The 18,553-nt window shown below is 55.8% G+C and overlaps 1 protein-coding gene across 2 annotated transcripts in view; it reads right to left on the reverse strand.

Moving 5' to 3' along the window:
* Positions 1-18,235, reverse strand: part of UNC5B (unc-5 netrin receptor B) — an 82,966-nt gene extending 64,731 nt beyond the window's left edge. For both annotated transcript variants that reach the window (XM_036438216.2, XM_036438215.2), the window contains exon 1: positions 18,121-18,235. In XM_036438216.2, the coding sequence (XP_036294109.1) occupies positions 18,121-18,199 (79 nt within the window). In that variant the 5' untranslated portion in view covers positions 18,200-18,235. The remainder of the gene's footprint in view (positions 1-18,120) is intronic.
* Positions 18,236-18,553: the final 318 nt, after the last annotated feature.

The following is an 18,553-nucleotide window of genomic DNA, read 5'->3' on the forward strand; positions in this document are numbered from 1 at the left end:
GAGCCACCAGCCGCGCCTGGGCAGTCGCTGGAGGGGCTGCAGGGCCCTGGGCAGCCCTCCCACCTCATCTGTGAGGGTCAAACAGGGTATGGCTTTATCTGCGCAGGAGGGCGGGGAAAGAGCGGACCCCCTCGGAGGTTCGGGTTTGCCTTGTGGAAACAAGAGCGGCTTGACCTTGCAGGGCTTCCCACGAATAGCAGCCTGTGGAGCAGAGAGGCCTTGGAGATAACTGGGCTCCTGGGCCCCCTCTACCTTAGCAGCACAACACAACCACCCGGGTTGCTTGCTCTTAAAGCTCCCAATGCCCGGGCCGGACCCCAAGACCAACAAAGTCAAAATCTCTGGGTGGGACGTAGGCACAGGTGGTCCCACCGTCCTGCTAACGTTTAACACCTCCGAACATGTCTCTGATGAACACGAGGTGGAGCGCCGTGTCAAAATGCATGTGCCCAGACTTTTTACCGGGGCCTGCAGGGGTGGGAACACTCCTGTACAGAGGAGGTCCTTCTGTACAACCCTGACTGTTCAGTCACTGAGCACCTGGGTATCAAGAGCCCAGCCTGTGCCAGCCAGGCACTGGGGGTACAGGACTGAGTGAGGACGTGGCCCTGTGCACACGGAGTTAACACGGGGTGCCAGTGGGGTGGCAGACAGTGAACTGGCAAGTGCGGAAGTCAGTGCACAGATACCTCCAGGTGGTAGAACGTGCTAGGACAGTACTAGAGGCGCGGGGACCAGGGAGGGCTCTCTGAGGAAGGGATGTCTGGGCTGAGGCTGGGATGACAGGAAGGAGCTGGTCCCTCGGCAGAGAGGCATGTGTGCTGATGTGAGAACTGCAGACTCCTGTCAGCTGCAGGACCCCCACTCTGGTCAACCCCGTGTTTATAGGGTCCTGGCAGACAGGGAATGAATGCTGGGAAGATGCCAGCGGCGTCACCATTGCCTCTCCGGCACTCGGGAAATCCTACAGGCTGCTGGGCTAAGGGCGTTTCAGAAAATGCACGGCTCCACGCTGGAAGGGGCCTCAGAACTCACTCCTCCCACCCCTCAGTTAACGGGTGGGGAAACCGAGGCTCGGGGGGATGCAGCAGTTTGCCTTGGTGTGGAATGGGATGGCTCCGCTGTGGAGCTTGCTTGGTCCGGCCAGGCCCATTGTCCACCCCTCCCCCAAATACCCTGCTGTGTGTGTTTTGCTCTCTGTATAAACACCCTGTGTGTTCCAGCCACGGGACCAGCCCACGACACACCCAGGGAGCTTGGGTGGCTGCGAAAGTGGGGGGCCCCCATAATCTCTCCGAGGGTGGGGAGGCCCTTCCTCCCACACCAGGAAGCCCATCAAAGGCCAGACAGCATGGTGCCAGATAAGGCCGTGGAATTTGGAATTTAGTGGTATCTGGAATTTCCCTTCTGGGGCACGCTGGTCCCAGCTGTCCACCCATGATGCACATCAAGGGAAGGGGATGACCTGCTCCGGGGAGGGGAGGGGTGGCCCAGGTACGCGGGGTCAGAGGCCTGATGTGGTGGGAGGGCAGAGTGGGCAGAGAGAATGTGGGAGGCAAGCTGAGTCACTAGGCCACTGAAAGTGGCCACTGGCTCGCCCTGATTTCTGCCTTGGAATGTGGGGCAGCCAAGAGGCCATGAGGCCAGTGGCTGGGCGTTCTGGGGTCAGCAGCTTCCTTCCTTCCCAGGCCACAGAGCCCAGAAGAGTCCCTGTTCTCTGAACAGTGGGCACCTGCCCTCTCTGACCAGCCAGAGCTAAAACCCTGACCGCTCCTCCCAATCTCCTGCTGAGTTCACTGAAGGCAAATAAAACCTGGAGGTGAGACAGGGTGCCCGGCAAGACCATCTAGAATCGTCTACAACGCCTCCTTTCTTAGTCTTTCTCAGCCACCCAAGAGCAGACCGGGGCTGGTAATGGTAGAAAATCAGGCAGCCACAATGCAAGCCCGGGGATACCTGGGCAGGTGACCCCTCTGTAGAAGGGGTGCGGAAACACTCCCCCGACGCCCTCCGGGGCTGCTGAGCAGCTCAGAGTCACACATGAAGGCACTTTTTTCGCAGAGTGCTGCACGCCGGAGAGCGAAGGGCACCACCCTGCCATTTGGTGAGCAGGAAGCCAGACGCATGGGGCTGATTCTCATGACGAGCTCTGACCCAACAGAAGGACACGTCAAGCTGCATGTGCCCCTTCATGAGGTCTTCCGGGCTGTGGGCAGCTCCTGAGCGCTCCCTCTCCCATCAGCACCCAATTCCCCGGGAGGAGCCTTGGACTGGGGTTCGGGCAGTGAGACGGAGATGCCCACGCTCCTGGGACTGTCTGTTGAGCCAGCTCTTCTCGGCAGCTCAGAGCCCCGGGTGACCACTCAGCTCCAGTGGAGGGTGGAATCCTTCAGGCTTCCAGAGGTCCCTCTCCCTGGAGAGGCCAGACCCTCAGCTGGCCCTGCCCTTCCCTCTGCCAGCTGTAAGGGACCTGGTGGAGGGTGGGGAGGAAGAGGAGGACTCTCAGGGGTGCAGTGAATGACTTACAGACTGGTAAGCAGAGCTCTCAGGGCTTGAAACATGACCTGGCAATTATGCCCCCCCCCCCCACGGCCTTGCCCAAGCCCCCCTTTCCCCCTGCGCTGTGCAGCCTGAGGTCTAGCTCAGCCCCTTCCCCAAAACCAGCCCATCCTGCAGGGCTCCGAGGTGGCCCTGTGGCTGCTGAAGATCCTCCCGGTGCACCGATGTGAACACAAACCCTCTCGGAGCGGAGCTTACCATGCACAGGCCAGGGAGAGAGAGGCTGGCTGACGCTGGCTGTGATAGGCCCGTGGGATAGGCCCAGTTCTGTCCATCAATCAACCACTCGCTCTTTATTGAGACCAGAATCACAGGGGTGGGAGATTCTGCGTTTTACAAAGCAGCTCCAAGTTCTTCTGTTCACCCGCCATGCGATCATTCCACAAGTCATCACGGAGCAGCTGGGACATCCAGGGAGGCACAGGGCCAGTAAGACCTGTTCCCAACCCTGGCGGGGTGGAGGAGGGTAGAGTGTGTGTGTGTGTGTGTGTGTGTGTGTGTGTGTGTGTGTGTGTGCGCGCATGCTGAGTGGGCTACAGGAAGATACACTGAATCCGGAGTTCAGAGACTGGGATTATACCGACACTAGTTCTGATACAAAGACTGGGAGATTGGGGTGGGTCACCTCACTGCCCAGAGCCCCGTTTGGTCTTCTTTAAGACCCTCCTCCCAGAGCCATTACAAGGATTAAGTGAGAAAGTGTATGCAAAATGGCCCACATGGGCATGAGAGTGGGAGGGAGGCCAGGGACTCAGAGCGCCTATTATGCACCTGGCATGCAGGTGGGGTGTATGTCAATGGGACCCTCATAAGTCAAGGTGACAGCCAATTAAGCAGCCACCTCAGCATCTTCCACAGCTCTGTGGCTCTGTGGAGTGTGTGGTTTGCAGGGACTGAAACAGGAGGATCCAAGGCTTATCTGAGGGCCAGAGAACAAGCTACAGAGCCTGTAGGTTGTATCATATCCCACATTAGGCAAAGCCTTTTGCACACGCTTTTGAATGAGGGATTCATTCCCCCTCATTTCACCGAAGAGGAAATCGAGTCCCAGGACCACATGGACGGGCAGGCAGGGGTGGCACTCATGAGTCCTCTCCATCCTATTTAGGGGCAGCATAGGGAGTGTGTCTCCCACGCAGGGCTCACTGCCTGCATCTATAAGCAGAGTGTGGCTGGGCATCTGATGAGGAAGCATAAGGTATTCAAGAGACCATGAAAAGAAAAGTCCAGCTCTGACCTGGTCTTACATCCACTTCTCTCATACATGACAGGTAGCAGCATCCTATAGATAACGTGCTTTACTTCTTTTACTTGAATGTCTTGGGAATCTCACCGTATCAGTTCATGAAGACCTTCATCTTTCTTCACAGCTGCATAGTACTCCAGTGTGCGGCTACACTGTCCTTTATTCAATTCCTCTTCCTGCATTCAGGTTGTTTCCAATATTTTGCAATTGCAAACAATGCTGCAATGAATCCCCTTGTGCATAATGTATTTTCATGTTGATAAAGGTATTTCTTAAGGGAAGATTTCTAGGAAATTGTTGGAATGAAAAATAAAGTAGAAAGGCAGTTTTGGTAAGTATTACCAAATTACCTATTGTACACGGGACTGTACCAATTTCCACCAGCAATGTCTGAACGTGCCTATTTCCCAGGCCTCTTCACCAAAGTGTGTGACCAAAACTTTTAATTTTTTCCAGTCTCATAAGTGAGAAGTGTCATCTCAGAGTTGTTTGATTGGCATATTTCTAATTGCGAGTGAGCTTTAACATTTTTTTCATGTGTTTCAGGATTACTGTTATGTCTTACTTTATGAATTGTCTATTCATGTCTTTTTCCCACCTTTTTCCAAGTTGCTGGTCCTTAGTCCCTCGGTACCGTAGAGTACTTTGTACATATGGGTCTGAGTTCTTTGTTAACCTTTTCTCCCAGTTTGTCAAATATTTTGTCTTTTAGGCTTTCTTTAAGGTGCTTTGTTGCCAAAGAAATATTTTTAAAATTTTTTTGTATGTAATAAAAGTTAGCAACTTTATATTTTATTGTCTCTGGGCTTGGAATCCTAGTTAAACGGCGTTCCCTCACCCCACACCAAAGAGGAATTCACCAGGTTTCATCTCGAACTGATTGGTGTCAGTTTACTTTTAGGTCCCTAATCCACGTGGTGTCCATTGTTCTTCAAGGTATGAAATATGAAGCAAGTTTTATCTTTCCAAATGGCTACCCAGTTATCCCAGCACCATTCACTTAAAAGCTGTCTTTATCCCAGTGATCCAAGATACCATGTACGTTAGGGTCTGATTCTGCACTTTCTTTTCTCTTTAACCAATCTATTTTCCGATTCGTACACCAGTTTCATACTGTTTTAATTGTACCAGTAGAGGTGTTACAGAACGTTTTATTATCTAGTAGGGATAGTTGTACTTCCTCTTTACTCATTCTTATGCCTCTAATTTCTCTTGATTAATCACATTGGGTAATACTTCTAACACCCTGATGAATGGCAGAAGAGATGATGGGTCTCCATGCTTTATTATTACTGATCCTAGTAAAAATGGTCATTACGTATTATTTTCTTAAAAAAAAAAAAAAAAAGAATGGAATTGGATACCAATGATGATAGCTACCATTTATTGAACAGTTTCTCTGTCCTCTATGTATATTATTATCTGATTCCATCCTCAAGATAGCTCTATGAATCAGGCTTTATTATTCCCATTTCACTGATGAGGAAACAGACTAACTATGGTGAGGTAGCCTGGCTGACATTACAAAGGTAGGAATTAACAGAGACAGGACTGGAGCTTGGGTCTCAGTAATACGTGAGCAGTGCTACTTGGCTGTTATTTATATACACTGAGTGGCCAGATTATTATAATCTCTGAACACATAATAATCTGGCCACTCATTGTATATTCTATATAATAAAAGGCTAATATGCAAATTGTCCCCTTGACCAGGAATTCGACCAGCAGGCAGGGAGGCCAACCACTTATGTGCCCTCCCCCTGGTCAGGCTGGCCGGACCCCACCCATGCACGAATTCATGCACCAGGCCTCTAACACACACACACACACACACACACACACACACACACACTGAGTGGCCAGATTACTATGCATTCAGAGATCACAATAATCTGGCCACTCAGTGTATATTGAAAATGCTTATTATTTGATGATGTTAGATGGGAAGATCTCTGTGGGTACAGGAGGGAGGGTCTACCCCTAGATCCCAGAAGCTTGAGCTGTCCTCCTGAATCCACCCCATGGAGCTCAGCAGAATGGAGGAGGAGCTGGTGAGCACTGCCAGCAGGGGGGTGGTCAGCAAGCAGTCTGTGAGATGCCCCAGAGTCTGCAAAGCACGGCAGCAAGCAGTCCGAGAGCCTTGCCCAGTCCCCTGCCAACCTCAGCCTCACTCTGTCTTGGCATTTGTCTCAGGCCCCACACAGCGGACTCAGAGAATGAAGGCTGGTCCAGGGTGGTGATGGGCTGCAAGGGAACAAAGTGCCTAACCCTCACTCCCTGCTGGTCCCACCTGCCCTGTTTTCTAAGAACGGGCAGCCGGCCGAGGGATTATGTAATTTCTATGGACATGGCAGATGGTGTGCTGGCTTGGACACATCAAACCCAGCACCGACACTAACCTTCCCTGACGTGGCCCCCCGACCCCCTCTGCTCTGGGGTGTGGAGCACAGAGAAGGATGGGAAGCCACCCAAACCATTGTCAACTACCTCAACTGTCATGGCCAGCCAGGCCAAGAGGAGATGCCAGGGCTCACACACCTGTGGGAGGTTTCAGCCAGGGAAATGGAAGCTGGGCCCCTCTTCCCTCCCCCCACCCCACAGCAAACAGCCCTCAGGACACACTGCACAGCCCCTGGGGTAACAGACCTTGCTTGCTCTGCCAGCCTCCTTCGGCCTCTGATCAGTGGCCCCTGGAGTTCAGAGAATCATTTCCAAACTTCTCTGTGTGTTTTCTCCCTGAGTGCTATAAGCATCCAACTGCTTTTATTCCTTTTGTTGACAGGTAAACTGAGGCTCAAAGATGCAGAGTGATTTGCCGGTGATAGGACAATGCAGGCCCAACCTTCACTGTAACCCCATTTGGATCACTAAGTCACCCCGTGGGCCATCGCGAACCTTATGTTTCTAATATTCCCCAAGTTAAGAGGTGAGCATTGGAAAGAAGTGATTTGTGGATTGCCTTCCTCCCAGGTAGAGAGAAAAGGAAACTGACCTTTACTGACCATGCCCCATCTTGTTTGAGGCCCCACTGGTTTGATCTCCCCATCAATCAATCAATCAATCAATCAGGGCCCGATAGTTAGCAGAGAGGAAACACAGACTCAGGGAACTGCAGTTACTAACAGAGCCAGGACTTAACTCAGTTTTCTGATTTCAGGGTGGACTCCCTTCATTTGGACAGAGGAGGGTACGGAAGCCCAGAGAGGGAAAGGGACTAACTCTACGCCACACAGCAGTGTGGCCGGAATCAGAATCCAGGTTTCCAGTCCTCAGCCCAGGTTCCCTTTTTGCTTTCCATGTGTGTGTCTACAGAAGTGGAGTGCACCGGGAGGAAAATGTGGGGTCAGATTAAATTTGCAGCAGGGTCATGGTGCCCAACAGCCCAGCTGTCTTGGGCTGCCAGACAGGAATTCCAGATCAGCCTGTGGCAGGGCTCCTGGCAAGGACCAGCAGGTGCCCAGCTGCGAGGGTGGTAGCTGGGCCAGGCATTCTGCTGCCTCAGCCAAGAGCCGGGGGGGAAAGGGGGAGAGGAGGGTGTTAATCTCCCAGGGATGCTCCCTGAATGTTAGCACTGCACACAGGGCCAGAGAGAGCCCGGCTAAGCCAGATCCTGCAGCCAAAACTGCTCCCCTGCACCAAACCTAGCTCCTGCCAAGAAACTCTGGAGGGCTGAGGGCTGAGGGCTGTGGTTAGACCTACCTACGGGCCTTCAAATGTATCCTCTCAGCCCACACCTGCTCCCAGGCCCCAAGGTCAGAGTCCATGTAACAGGCATTCTCTGGAGCCATGAGAAGGCAAGGCGGGGGGAACTGATTAGCGGGCTTGGAAATCCAAGCAGGAAACGCATTAACAGGGCCTGGACCGGTGGTGCTATGTGAAGGCCACCTTGCAGGTAAGTGCAGAGTTTTCCAGCCCACAGGGGCCAAGGTCACTGAGCACTTCATTAATTCTGCGTGGCTCCTCTGGATTATTGAGTACGTTCTTTCCTAACGAGGGGCTCTGACCACTGAAGGCTTGGCTCTGACTTCCATCATTCCTGGTACACAGTCAGTGCTCGCAGACAGAAAGCAGGAGAGAATGAAGGGAAAGAGAAGGCAAAGTGGAAGCAAAGCAGGGAGAACCTTCTCATTCTTTGGTTACTCACTTGCAGTAGCAAGTCCAACCCGGCAGGGAATAAATCTGTCCCTGCGTCCCTCACACATTCATTCCACAGTGTTTATGGACCACCTGCTGTGCGCCAGGGACCGGGCTGGGCACTTCCCACACGTGGGTGCGTGAAGTCAGACAACCAGACCCAGTCTCTCGTGTCACCCGTGTCACAGCTGCTCTCCCCTCATTCTCCCCTCACCCTGCGCCCACCCACAGAGGCTGCCTTCCCACCCAGGGCCCTGGCTCAGTGATAAGGACAGAAAGAGGGAAAGGCGGCCCCAGCCAAGGACATCACCACAGCCCCAGTCTGTAGTGCTGTCTGAGCCCCACTCTGCCCTGCTGCCTCAGAAAATGGCCAGAACTGAGTTGGGGGAGGTGCCGGGAACAAGTTTCCTGAATTTCTGACTCAACTTCTTGTCTGCCATGGGTGCTCAGGCCCCAGGCAGGGCGGGCAGGCACCTCTGATCACATTACCGAGCTGCTTCCCTTCAGCTCTGTCTCTTGGCCAGGAAGGCCTCCAGCCAGACACGCTCAGGGCCTCTGGGGATGGCAGGCTCCTCAGGGACCTCAGCAGACCTTCTTCCCAGACCTCGGGGATGCCCCCTGGCATCCATCAGGCCCAGGTGGGCACCAAGGAACAGGAAAGGCAGCCGCCCTCTCCCGCACCTCTTCCGGGCTCTCCACTCCACCTGGGACTCTGTGCCTTTGCTCTCCTGCCCAGAGATGTACAGAGAGAAGGAGAGGCTGGACGGAGGGCAGAGGCCGGCGGGAGGGAGGGCAGTGGGATCAATGGAGGCTACTCTGAGCCAGGTCTGCATGTGCCATCTCCTATGGCATCACCGTCTGGGGAAGGTGGTGGGGCTGTCCCTACTTCACAGGTGGGCACTGAGTTTCAGAGAGGTTGCGCCTCCCGGCCCGGGCAATCGGTGAGAGACAAATCCTTTTCATTCCAAAGCCCCCACTCTTTCCACTTTACTAATGTGGAACCCCTTAGCCCCAGAAGTCTTGTTTTACCAGATGATCAGATACGAGCCAGTGGCCGAATCTGGAATTTGTTTCCTGGGTGGATGTGCCAAATGTTCCATCCCATACCCTCACATCCCCTACCACGAACACCCTCTCTGTTCACCCAAAGTCTGCTGAAGCCTTCCCTCACAGACAGACCCAGGCTCACGGGAGCTTTCTCTTAACAGCTTAAGCATTTCCTGTCGTGTCACCCAATATCTGGCACCAATAATGATGATGACGACAACGATGACAGTGAATGTTATGAAGAACCGCTGAGTGTACAAAGCACTTGTGTGCATGGTCTCCTTCATCCACTCAACAACCTGATGAGATGGGTGCTATTCCTACTCTAATTTTACAGGGGGGGAAAAAAAAAGATAGGAAAGCTCGGAGAGGGTAAGCAACTTGCTCTATGGCACACAGGCGGATGGTGGCACAGTCAAGATTTGAACCCAAGCAGCCTGACAACACAGCCTGCCTCTAAGCACCACGGCAGATCTCTCCCGGGACGTACACATTCTGGCTGGTCCCTGAACGGGCTCCTCTCTATGGAATCATCATGCCCTCCTCTTGTGCCCCCCCCATCCCAGGCCTGGCACATGGCTCAGGCTCCAAGAAGCAACATGAAGCCCATCAACGCAAGGGTCCGCTTTGCCCATCCCTGACCGCAGAGCCCAGCACGTACTCAGACTGAATGAATGTCCATGTGCCCCAAGTTGTAGGGCTGGGCTGGTGTCCTAGTACCCGCTGTGGCAACAGGACTGCTCACGCCCCACCCCCAAATTCAGCTGCCCCCATCTCTGAGAGGCGGAACAGAAAATGGTGTGGTCAGGTCTGGGCAACCTGTTCCTGCTACACCTTCTAAGCCAGTGGTTCTCAGCCTTCCTAATGCCACGACCCTTTAATACACTTCCTCATGTTGTGGTGACCCCCAACCATAAAATTATTTTTGTTGCTACTCCATAACTGTAATTTTGCTCCTGTTATGAATCGTAATGTAAATATCTGTGTTTTCCGATGGTCTTAGGCGACCCTGCTAGCAGTTCTCAACCTGTGGGTCACGACAGACATCGAAAAATACAGATATTTACATTACGATTAGCAAAATTAGAAAGGTTGAGAGCCACTGTCTCCCCCACCCTTACCTCCTCCCCCCTCCCCCCATTTCACCCTCCCACCCCTTATCCCCCTTGAGCCTTGGTGAGAGTGGAAGGGTGGGAATAGCAGGTGACTCTGCCTCCTGGGCCCTGCCTGGTGTCCGGGGCTCTCTGAGGCTGCAGAGGCTTATGGAGCAGGAAAAAGGGACTGGAGGTCTCGGAGGGTGATTTATGGCTTCAGAAAGAAAGAAAGAGAGAGACACATACGCCCAGGACTGAATAATGCTCACAAGGACAATCCAGTCAATATATTGACTTTCTTGAGGGGCTTCTGTAAACACCAGTGGTTCTGGGCCTTGGCTACTTCTGTCTCTTGCTGACTGCTGGGGCCTCTTCAGATGGAACCAGACAAATAACTAACTAACTAAGTAAATAAATAAATGCCCTATAGCCCCTGAGATCATTCTTCCATCTTTCCCCAAACTTGGAGATGGGGAGACCAACCAGAATGGAGGTAATGGTACCTGCCCAAGGTCACACAGCAGAAGAAAGGCAAGAACCAGTCTCCAAACTCCCAGGTCAGAAGCTGCTAGGCCTCCAGGCCCTGAGTCTCACTCCAGCCTTCCCCCCCAACACTCCTCCACACACACACACACACACACTGCTAGGCCTCCAGGCCCTGAGTCTCACTCCAGCCTTCCCCCCCAACGCTCCTCCACACACTCTCAGCTCCCCTGGAGGAAGATGTCCCCGGTGGCACAGGGCTCTCTCCGGAGGAGGCTGTGCCTCAGGGCTCCCTGAGCACTCACTGTGTGCTGGCACATGCTAAGTGCTTTATTGTACGTTGGGACACATGATCCTCAGAATAACCCTGTGAGAACGATACTGTTACCCTCATTTACAGATGAGGAGACTGAGGCACAGTGCAGTTAGCAGAGCTGCCCAATGCCTGCTGAGTTAGTAAGTGGCCATGCTGGAGGGCTATGTTAACACCAGAATTCCAGCGGCCGTGCCAGGAAGCCGAGGCCCTGGGAGGGGCTTCTGTGCGGAGGGGTGTGCAGAGGGGCTGGGGGTCCTAGAGGTGGTGATGACAATGAGCCTTTTCTCTCTGGCTGGCTCCTGGGAGAGGCTGTGCTCTGGATTCCATCCTTTCCTTCTTACCCACTCTGAGTCTCTGATGGGGGCATAGCAGCAGGCAGAGAAACATGCCTACCTGTGCCCCTCCTCCAACAGAGTCCCTATCAGTTTAAAAGGTACTGAGTTCACTCCATCCTCAAGGGCCACAGGAAGAAGATAAAGAATAAGAAATCTTTTCCTTTCAAGCCCTGCTCAAGTCCCAGCCTACAGCCAGGTCCCCTCCTGGAGCAGGCCCCCAGGATGCACCGCTTTAGTGGAGCTTGCAAGACCCAAGAGGGGCTGAAGCCGGTTTGGCTCAGTGGTAGAGCGCTGGTCTGCGGACTGAAAGGTTCCAGGTTCGATTCCAGTCAAGGGCATGTACATTGGTTGCAGGCACGTCCCCGATGGGGGGTGTGCAAGAGGCAGCTGGTCGATGATTTCTCTCATGGATGTTTCTAGCTCTCTATCTCTCTCCCTTCCTCTCTGTAAATAAATAAAATATATTTAAAAAAAAAAAAAAAAAAAAAAAGACCCAAGAGGGAAACATGGCCTGGGGTGGCTCACCAAGGATTGGTGCCCATCCAGGATGGCGGCTGAGCAGATGCTGACCCACTGCCTGGGAGTGGAGGAGGTCTGAGGCTAGGCACTCCTGCCCAGGTGCCCCAGCGAGCTACCCCCATCCCATCTTCTCGCCAGGATATGCTCTTCGAAAAGGAGCAGGCTCATGTCACCCCCTCCAGGAAGCCCCAGCCTTGCAGGTTCACTCCTTGCTGAGCTCTTCCCTGCCTATCCTGCTGGTGCCCTCACTTGGCATCATCCACTGACTGTCACTTACCACTTCTGGAGGAGGCAGCAGCCGCCTGCACGCCCTAGCTCTGACCTGGGACCTAGGTCAGCTTCCTAAGTGGGCACCTCCCTCCTTATGGGGTTCTTCCAAGGACCAAGTGAGGTCCCACCCATACGAGGTTCTGATCCACTGGAAAGCGATATGCACACCGTGGGGCTGTTGTTTCCCATCGGTCCCTCTGCTCCCCAATGGCACACCTTAACCTAGAGCACATGTGTCAAACACAAGGCCCGCGGGCCAAATCCGTCCCGCCAGGCCTTGCAATGTGGCCCACACCGCGCTGTCATCACTGCACTCCGCTGCATTTCCATCACAATGACAGTTTATGACTGTTCAGTAAACCATTCGGCCCGCGATTTAGGCTGGATTTTAGATTTTGGCCCCTTCTCTGATTGAGTTCGACACCCCTAACCTAGAGGTAAGGATGGCGGTCCCCAGCAAGGGCAGACGTCAGGAAGCAGAGGAACCTTCGTGGCCGAGGAGGTGGTAAGGACAGTGGAGTCCCGTGGGTCTGTGTGTGCATGTGTCTCCTTCATTGCTGCCACAAAGAGTCACAGCCCAGCCACGCCTGCCTGGGCTGCTCTTCATCAGGGATGCCCTCATTCAAGCCTGATTCTCCTCCGGCAAATCTTCTCCAGCTCCTGCAGGGCTGAGGCAGGAACCCTGGCGATGCTCTGGGTGCACACGGAGTGACGGCAGCAGACTCCAGGACTCAGGTCCCTGTCCTCCTGGAGGCAGTCAGTTGTCCAAGCTCCTGGGCTGGTTTTAGAGCCAATCTATGGCCAGCCTTCCTCTCAGTGGAGCGGCAAAGCACACGTTCAGGCAGGCCCATCCCATCCGCCCTCAACAGGTAAGCTGACCTCTGCCCTTGCAATTCCAGAACCTGCACTGGGACCAAGTCCTGCTCACAGCCCGCAGCACAGGGCAGAATGAGGTCTCCTTAGGGCTGAAGGGGCGAATAGCCTGGGTCCCCTCTCCAGGAGACACCCCCAACACTGGGAAACAATGAATGGAGCTTCCCCAGCCCGGGCGTGATGCCCTGTCCCCTCGCTACACACACCTACTATCTCTATCTCTATTTCTAAACAAACACACCACAGCTGTGCCCGTGGGTATGGTGCACACACCCCACACACCCAGCCATCTACATCACACACCCCGTAGACAAAAGACACAACCTCCTCAACACACACACCCGCCCTCCCGCACACATCACATCCACACACACTGACCGCCCCAGCGCCACACCACACCTACCCTCACCTCCCACCGCACACTCCCAGCTCCCTCCACCTCCTGAACACATATTCTCACCTCCCCCCTTCTCCCCATCCCCCCCCCCACACACACACACTCCTTAATACACACTCTCACACCCTCAGCCTGCCTTCCTCGAGAAATGAGCCAAGCAGTGGTGGGGAAGTTGCGAGGCGCTGGGGGCAGCCTGTTCTGGGGGGTGAGAAAGAGGGAGGCTCAGTGCACTCTTTGCTCCTTTGGTGGTGAGAGCTCCCAGGCTCCAGCCTACCGATTTAGCTCAGCAAGAGAAGGGGAGAGGGAGGAGAGGAGGGGGGCACAAGGGAGGAAGGAAAGGAGGAGCTGGTGGTGTCAAGGTGTGCGGCTGGTGCTGTGGCAGCGAATGAGCTATGGAGATACTAGGAGATGCTAATCAGGCTGAGTGGTCAGAGGGTAAACTGGGAACTCCCAGGGACCCAGTGCTTTTGGCCAGAAGGAAGAGGAAACAAAAGGGGCAGGGGGGTGAGGGAGCAGTGGGGAGGCAGCTGATTTATGCCTGCACTTCAGCAAACGCTTTCACTGCCATTAGCATCTCCGAAGCGGAGGGCGTGAGCTAGAGGGAAGCATCTGGGACCTGTGGATTAACCTCACGGGGACCTGCGTGTCCTGCCCTGTGGGGGTGGGGGGTGCAGTGGCTGGAGAGGCGTTGGAACAAAGTTCGAATCCAGTGTGCCGCTAAGCTAACAGGGAGGAGCCAGGCCTGCTAGAGGATGTCAGACTTCTGCCAAAAAGCCCAGAGGGCTCACCTGCTCCCTCTGGCTCCCTGTGGCTCTGTCTGGCTCGCCAAAATGCACAGGTCAGGGAGAAAATTCCCCAGGCTCCCAGGGGCATCTGGCTGAGTGCAGGCCCCCAGGGGGCAGGAGGGGGCGCCTCAGCCCAAACTTCAAAGGGTGTGGTGCACGGATTCCCTCCCGCTTCCCGAAACTGTTCTTCCTTTTTATTAGTCCAATTATGGAATGTAAAATTTTCCTTAAAAAAAAATCCCGAATAACAGAAAAGCACAGGGTGCGCTTGTTTGGTTTCATTTTGCCTCCAAGCTTTAAGGACTCCTTTTGTGGAAGCTGTTTAGGAAACGGGTGAGGAGGAGTGCCAGCTCAGGCCTCCACTGTCCACTTCCTCCTCTCTCCCCCTTGAGGGCACCCAGCCTAGGCAGCAGTTTCTCTTTACTCCCCAGCCCCGGCCCCAGCGGGCAAGGTCCATGTCCCAACCTCTGCCCCCTTTCCTACAGGCCTGGGTGGGCTCCACGGTCTCCCAGCACTGAGGTAAAAAAGACCATATGTCTAGCCAGCAGGCCCTGGGCGAGGCCCTGGGGGAGGGCCCACGCCTGGCCATTCAGAATCACCATCAACCTTGCTCTCTCTAAGCAATGGAATGGAAGGTGGGTGGGGGGGGGGGGGGGGGGGGGGGGAGTCACACCCCATTTTAGGTCTAACAGCCAGAAGCAAGGTCAAGTACCTTCAGTTCAGGAGAAACTCAACAAGAAAGTGGGGTGGGGAGGAAGATGGGCCCAAGGGCAGGCTGGGGGAACTGCTGAGAAGACAGGTGCTGGGGGCCAGGGGTGGAGCTGTCTTTGGGCACATGCCTGGTCTCAGGGCCTCACCTCTGACCTTTGGTCCTGCCTTCTTCCACCTCTCCAGGGTCCATGCCCCCAACCCCTGTCTTCCCCCCCCCCCTCCTGCTACCAGTCAACCTTCTCTTGGGTGGGACCTGGATTTCAGAATCTCAGTCCCAGGCCCCCGGTGGCTGATCGGCTGCACAGGTGGCGTGAAGGAGCCAGGAGGACTGAGTTCCGATGCCAGCTCCCTCCCTGAGCCCCAGAGCAGCCCTCTGGGCAGGCCGGGGCCTGTCCCAAAGCTTCAGTAGTTAAATACGTGGGCTGGAAGAGGGGGAATGGTTTTGTCCTACAGAATTCCCAGCGTGGGGTGGGAAGAGAAGAGAGGAGAGAGAGACTGCATCCCAAATTCCTCCCTGCTTCACTTTAATGAGGAACCCATTAAGACATTCCTGGTTTTCCATTTGTCTAAGCGAGATAGGTGTTTTCCACAGTGAGAGAGAGGCAAGGCCGACACCCCACCACCACCATCCCCCCTACCCCCCAACACACACACACACACACACACACACACACACACACACAGCAGAGACGCTAGGAAAACCCTGATTTTAATTGCACCTGAAAAAGAAAGATGTGTTATCATGACACCTCACCTCGCTTCCTCCTCAAGCATCCCAGCCAGAGGCCAGGGAAAGGCTCATTAAAAGCTCCGGGAAAGGCCGAGGGGTGGGGTGGGAAGAGACGCCGGAGCCAACCCGAGCTTTGAAGTGGCCTCTCCTGCTTGGTCATTTGCTGGCACCTCTTCCTAAAGGTCTGGAGCTTTAGGTTCCAGGTTTGGTTTCTGCTTCAAACTTAAGGAAATTCTCATACTCCCTGGGCTGGGGCTGGGGGACAGGAGGTGTCTCCGCTGTGGGGACAGCCTTCTCTCTGCCTCAGCTTGACCTCAGGTTCCTGGTGCAGACATGGGTGGGGCCACCCGGAAGAGCCCAATGGGGCCCTGAATCCACCTGGCTACTCGACAGGCGCTCTGCACACAAGTCTGCGACGTGGCTCTGTGGGCAGGCAAAGGCAAGGTTTGAAGAAAGCCAACAACACTCCTGCCTTGGTTTTCCTCGTCGGTGAAATGGGACGCATGAGGGGTTCACAGGGAAGACCCAAAGCACATGGTGGAAGATGCTCTGGGCCGGGGGAGAAGGAGTGGGCACAGGCTTCCTCCCGAAGGCAGGTTTCTGAGGACGGCACATTCTGGGCAGAGGAAAGGCTGCACGCCAACCCCACCAGTTGGCCCCTGTCCAGGATGGTGGGCAGGCAGCCCCTGCCGCGCTAAGTAATGAGCACAATTCCGACACCAGTTCTGCTAGCTCGTGAGAAATCAAAGCCCGGTATTAGAGGCCATTTCCGACTGGGCGCCATTCGTGCCCAAATCCATCAAAGCCCTGGGCTTGGGGTTCCCCTGGGGAAGGTGGGGGCTGGATGCTTTGTTAAGCAAGAGCGCTGTCCACCCCCAGCCTCCCAGCTGAGGCGACTGTGCAGCCCCAGAGAGCCCCAGGCCAGCCAGTCCTGTCTTTCCCCTGCTCCCCGAAACCCCTGCCCCCAGCCACCCCGGTATTCATTCCCACTCCCGTGGCCCTGCTGCTACAAAAACAGCTTCCCAAGCCATTTACAGAGACTTCACCCTACCCTTCAATCAACTCCCTTCAAACACCCCGAGACCAGAAACCAACACCCCAGCCCAGCGCCTCCCACATCCCACTGCACTCTCTGTAACAAGGCTGGTCATTCAGCAGCCTGCCTGCCCCCCAGCCCCATCATTGCCTCCCAACTTCAAAACACCGCTTCAAATGCCAGAGTCTGCTCAAATCATAATTAACTCGGATCAAATGATTGTGTCGTAACTTTACAACACCGGGTGTGGGGGGCGGTGTGTGTGTGTGTGTGTGTGTGTGTGTGTGTGTGAGAGGGAGAACAGGGAGTGGGGGGGGAGGGGTAGCTAAAACCAAGCCCTTACTTCTGGGCCGTGGGAATCATTCATTCCAAACGGAGCGATTAATTCCAAAGTGAGGAACCTCTGCCTATTGGCTGCGGGAAAGGGGACAGATGTCCACATCCCAGTGGAAGGTGGAGGAGGGAGGGCTTCGTCCTCTCATCCACTTTCTGCACCAGCTTTCCTGCCCCCTTCTCCGCCTCAACTCAGAGGGCTCCGTACAGGATGTCCCCCCATTTCCACCCTGTCCCCGTCCCCCTCTCACTCCGCCCAGGAGCGGAGGCGCCTGCGGCCGGGCCAGCCCGCAGCCTGGGTCTCCGCACCAGAGAGGCTGGGAAGACGCAGCCCAGGCAGGGACACTGGGCCCAGCTGCAGGGGAGCAAGACGTGTGCTCATCCATGACGGGGTGGGTGGAAACAGGGACTTTATTTTAGGAGCCCACAACCCCCTTAAGGCACCTTGCTGGGTCCAGAGTAGGAGTGGTACCCAGGCGAACGCACCTCATCTCCCCAGGCAGGCAAAATGTCAGTGACCCATTTAAAAGGAAACTCGGCAGGATCCTTACACACACACAAACACACACACACACCACCAACAACAACTACAATAGCAACACTCAGAAAAAAAACCCTTCCAGACGCGTGGGTCTCACGATCTCGGGAAAGCCCTAAGCGCCCTACCCCTTTCCAGCCGGCCACCACCTCGGCCGGCGGAGCGGACCCGCGCTCCCAGCGCTCCGATGGATGGTCTCCCGCTCCCTCCCTCTCGCCGGGGCTAGCCGGGACCCGGGCTAGGAAGTTGCCCGCTAAATGCAAGCGAGCGAGCGCACCTCGGGCCCATCAACGATCGTTCTTCCCAAGCGGCGGCTCCACCGGGCGCGCGGAGAGCCAGGAGGCCCCACGAGGCGGGTCCTCCCGGAGCGCAGACCCTCATTCATACACCGGATCCAAAAAAAAAAGCCATCTCTCCCAGGAGCAAGCAGGAGGTTTCCGGCTTACTTGGAACCCCACCGTCTGCACCCCCCCTCTCCCCACCCAACGAGGTGGCGGGGCCGCCGCCCACTTTGGTGGAGCAGAGACATCCACCTAACTTGGCTGCCCAAGCCACTTTCCCGGGGCGCACCTACGGCGGCAACCGACCACCCCAATTTCGGACCAGAGTGATCGGTTGAGAAGCAAGCCGAGTGAGAAGCAAGCGTCTCCTGCACCCCCCCCCCCTCCCCATCCCCCGGCTCCCCACCCCGTGCCCGGTCGCTCCGCTCCTTACCTGCTAGGCTCAGCCTCGCGTCCCAGCAGAGCAGCAGCGCCAGCAGCAGCGCGCCCCGCGCTCCGCTCGGGGACCACATGCTCCCGCGGCCCGGCTCGGGCGCCTCTCCCCCGGGCTTCTCCGTCTGGCCCCAGCCTCGCCGCCGCCGCCTCCGCCGCCGCCGCCGCCTCCACGCCGTCCTCCCCGGCGCCCGGCCGCGCCAGCCCGCGCCCTCCGTGGGGGCAGCGGCAGCCACGCTGCACGGAGGGCCGCCCGGTGCTCCGAGTGCGAAGGGTGCTCGGCGCCCGCTCCGGAGCCCGGCTCCGGCGCGCCCCTCTGCTCTCTGCGCTCCTGGGGCTCCCGGGCACCGGGCGCTCCCCGGACTCCCGCCCCCGGGCTCCGAAGTTGCAGGACCGGAGCGGAGAGCGCTCAGCCGCACCGTCCGAGCCCCCGG

This window comes from Pipistrellus kuhlii, unplaced genomic scaffold (genome assembly GCF_014108245.1).
Source record: "Pipistrellus kuhlii isolate mPipKuh1 unplaced genomic scaffold, mPipKuh1.p scaffold_m20_p_15, whole genome shotgun sequence".
Lineage (NCBI taxonomy): Eukaryota > Metazoa > Chordata > Mammalia > Chiroptera > Vespertilionidae > Pipistrellus > Pipistrellus kuhlii.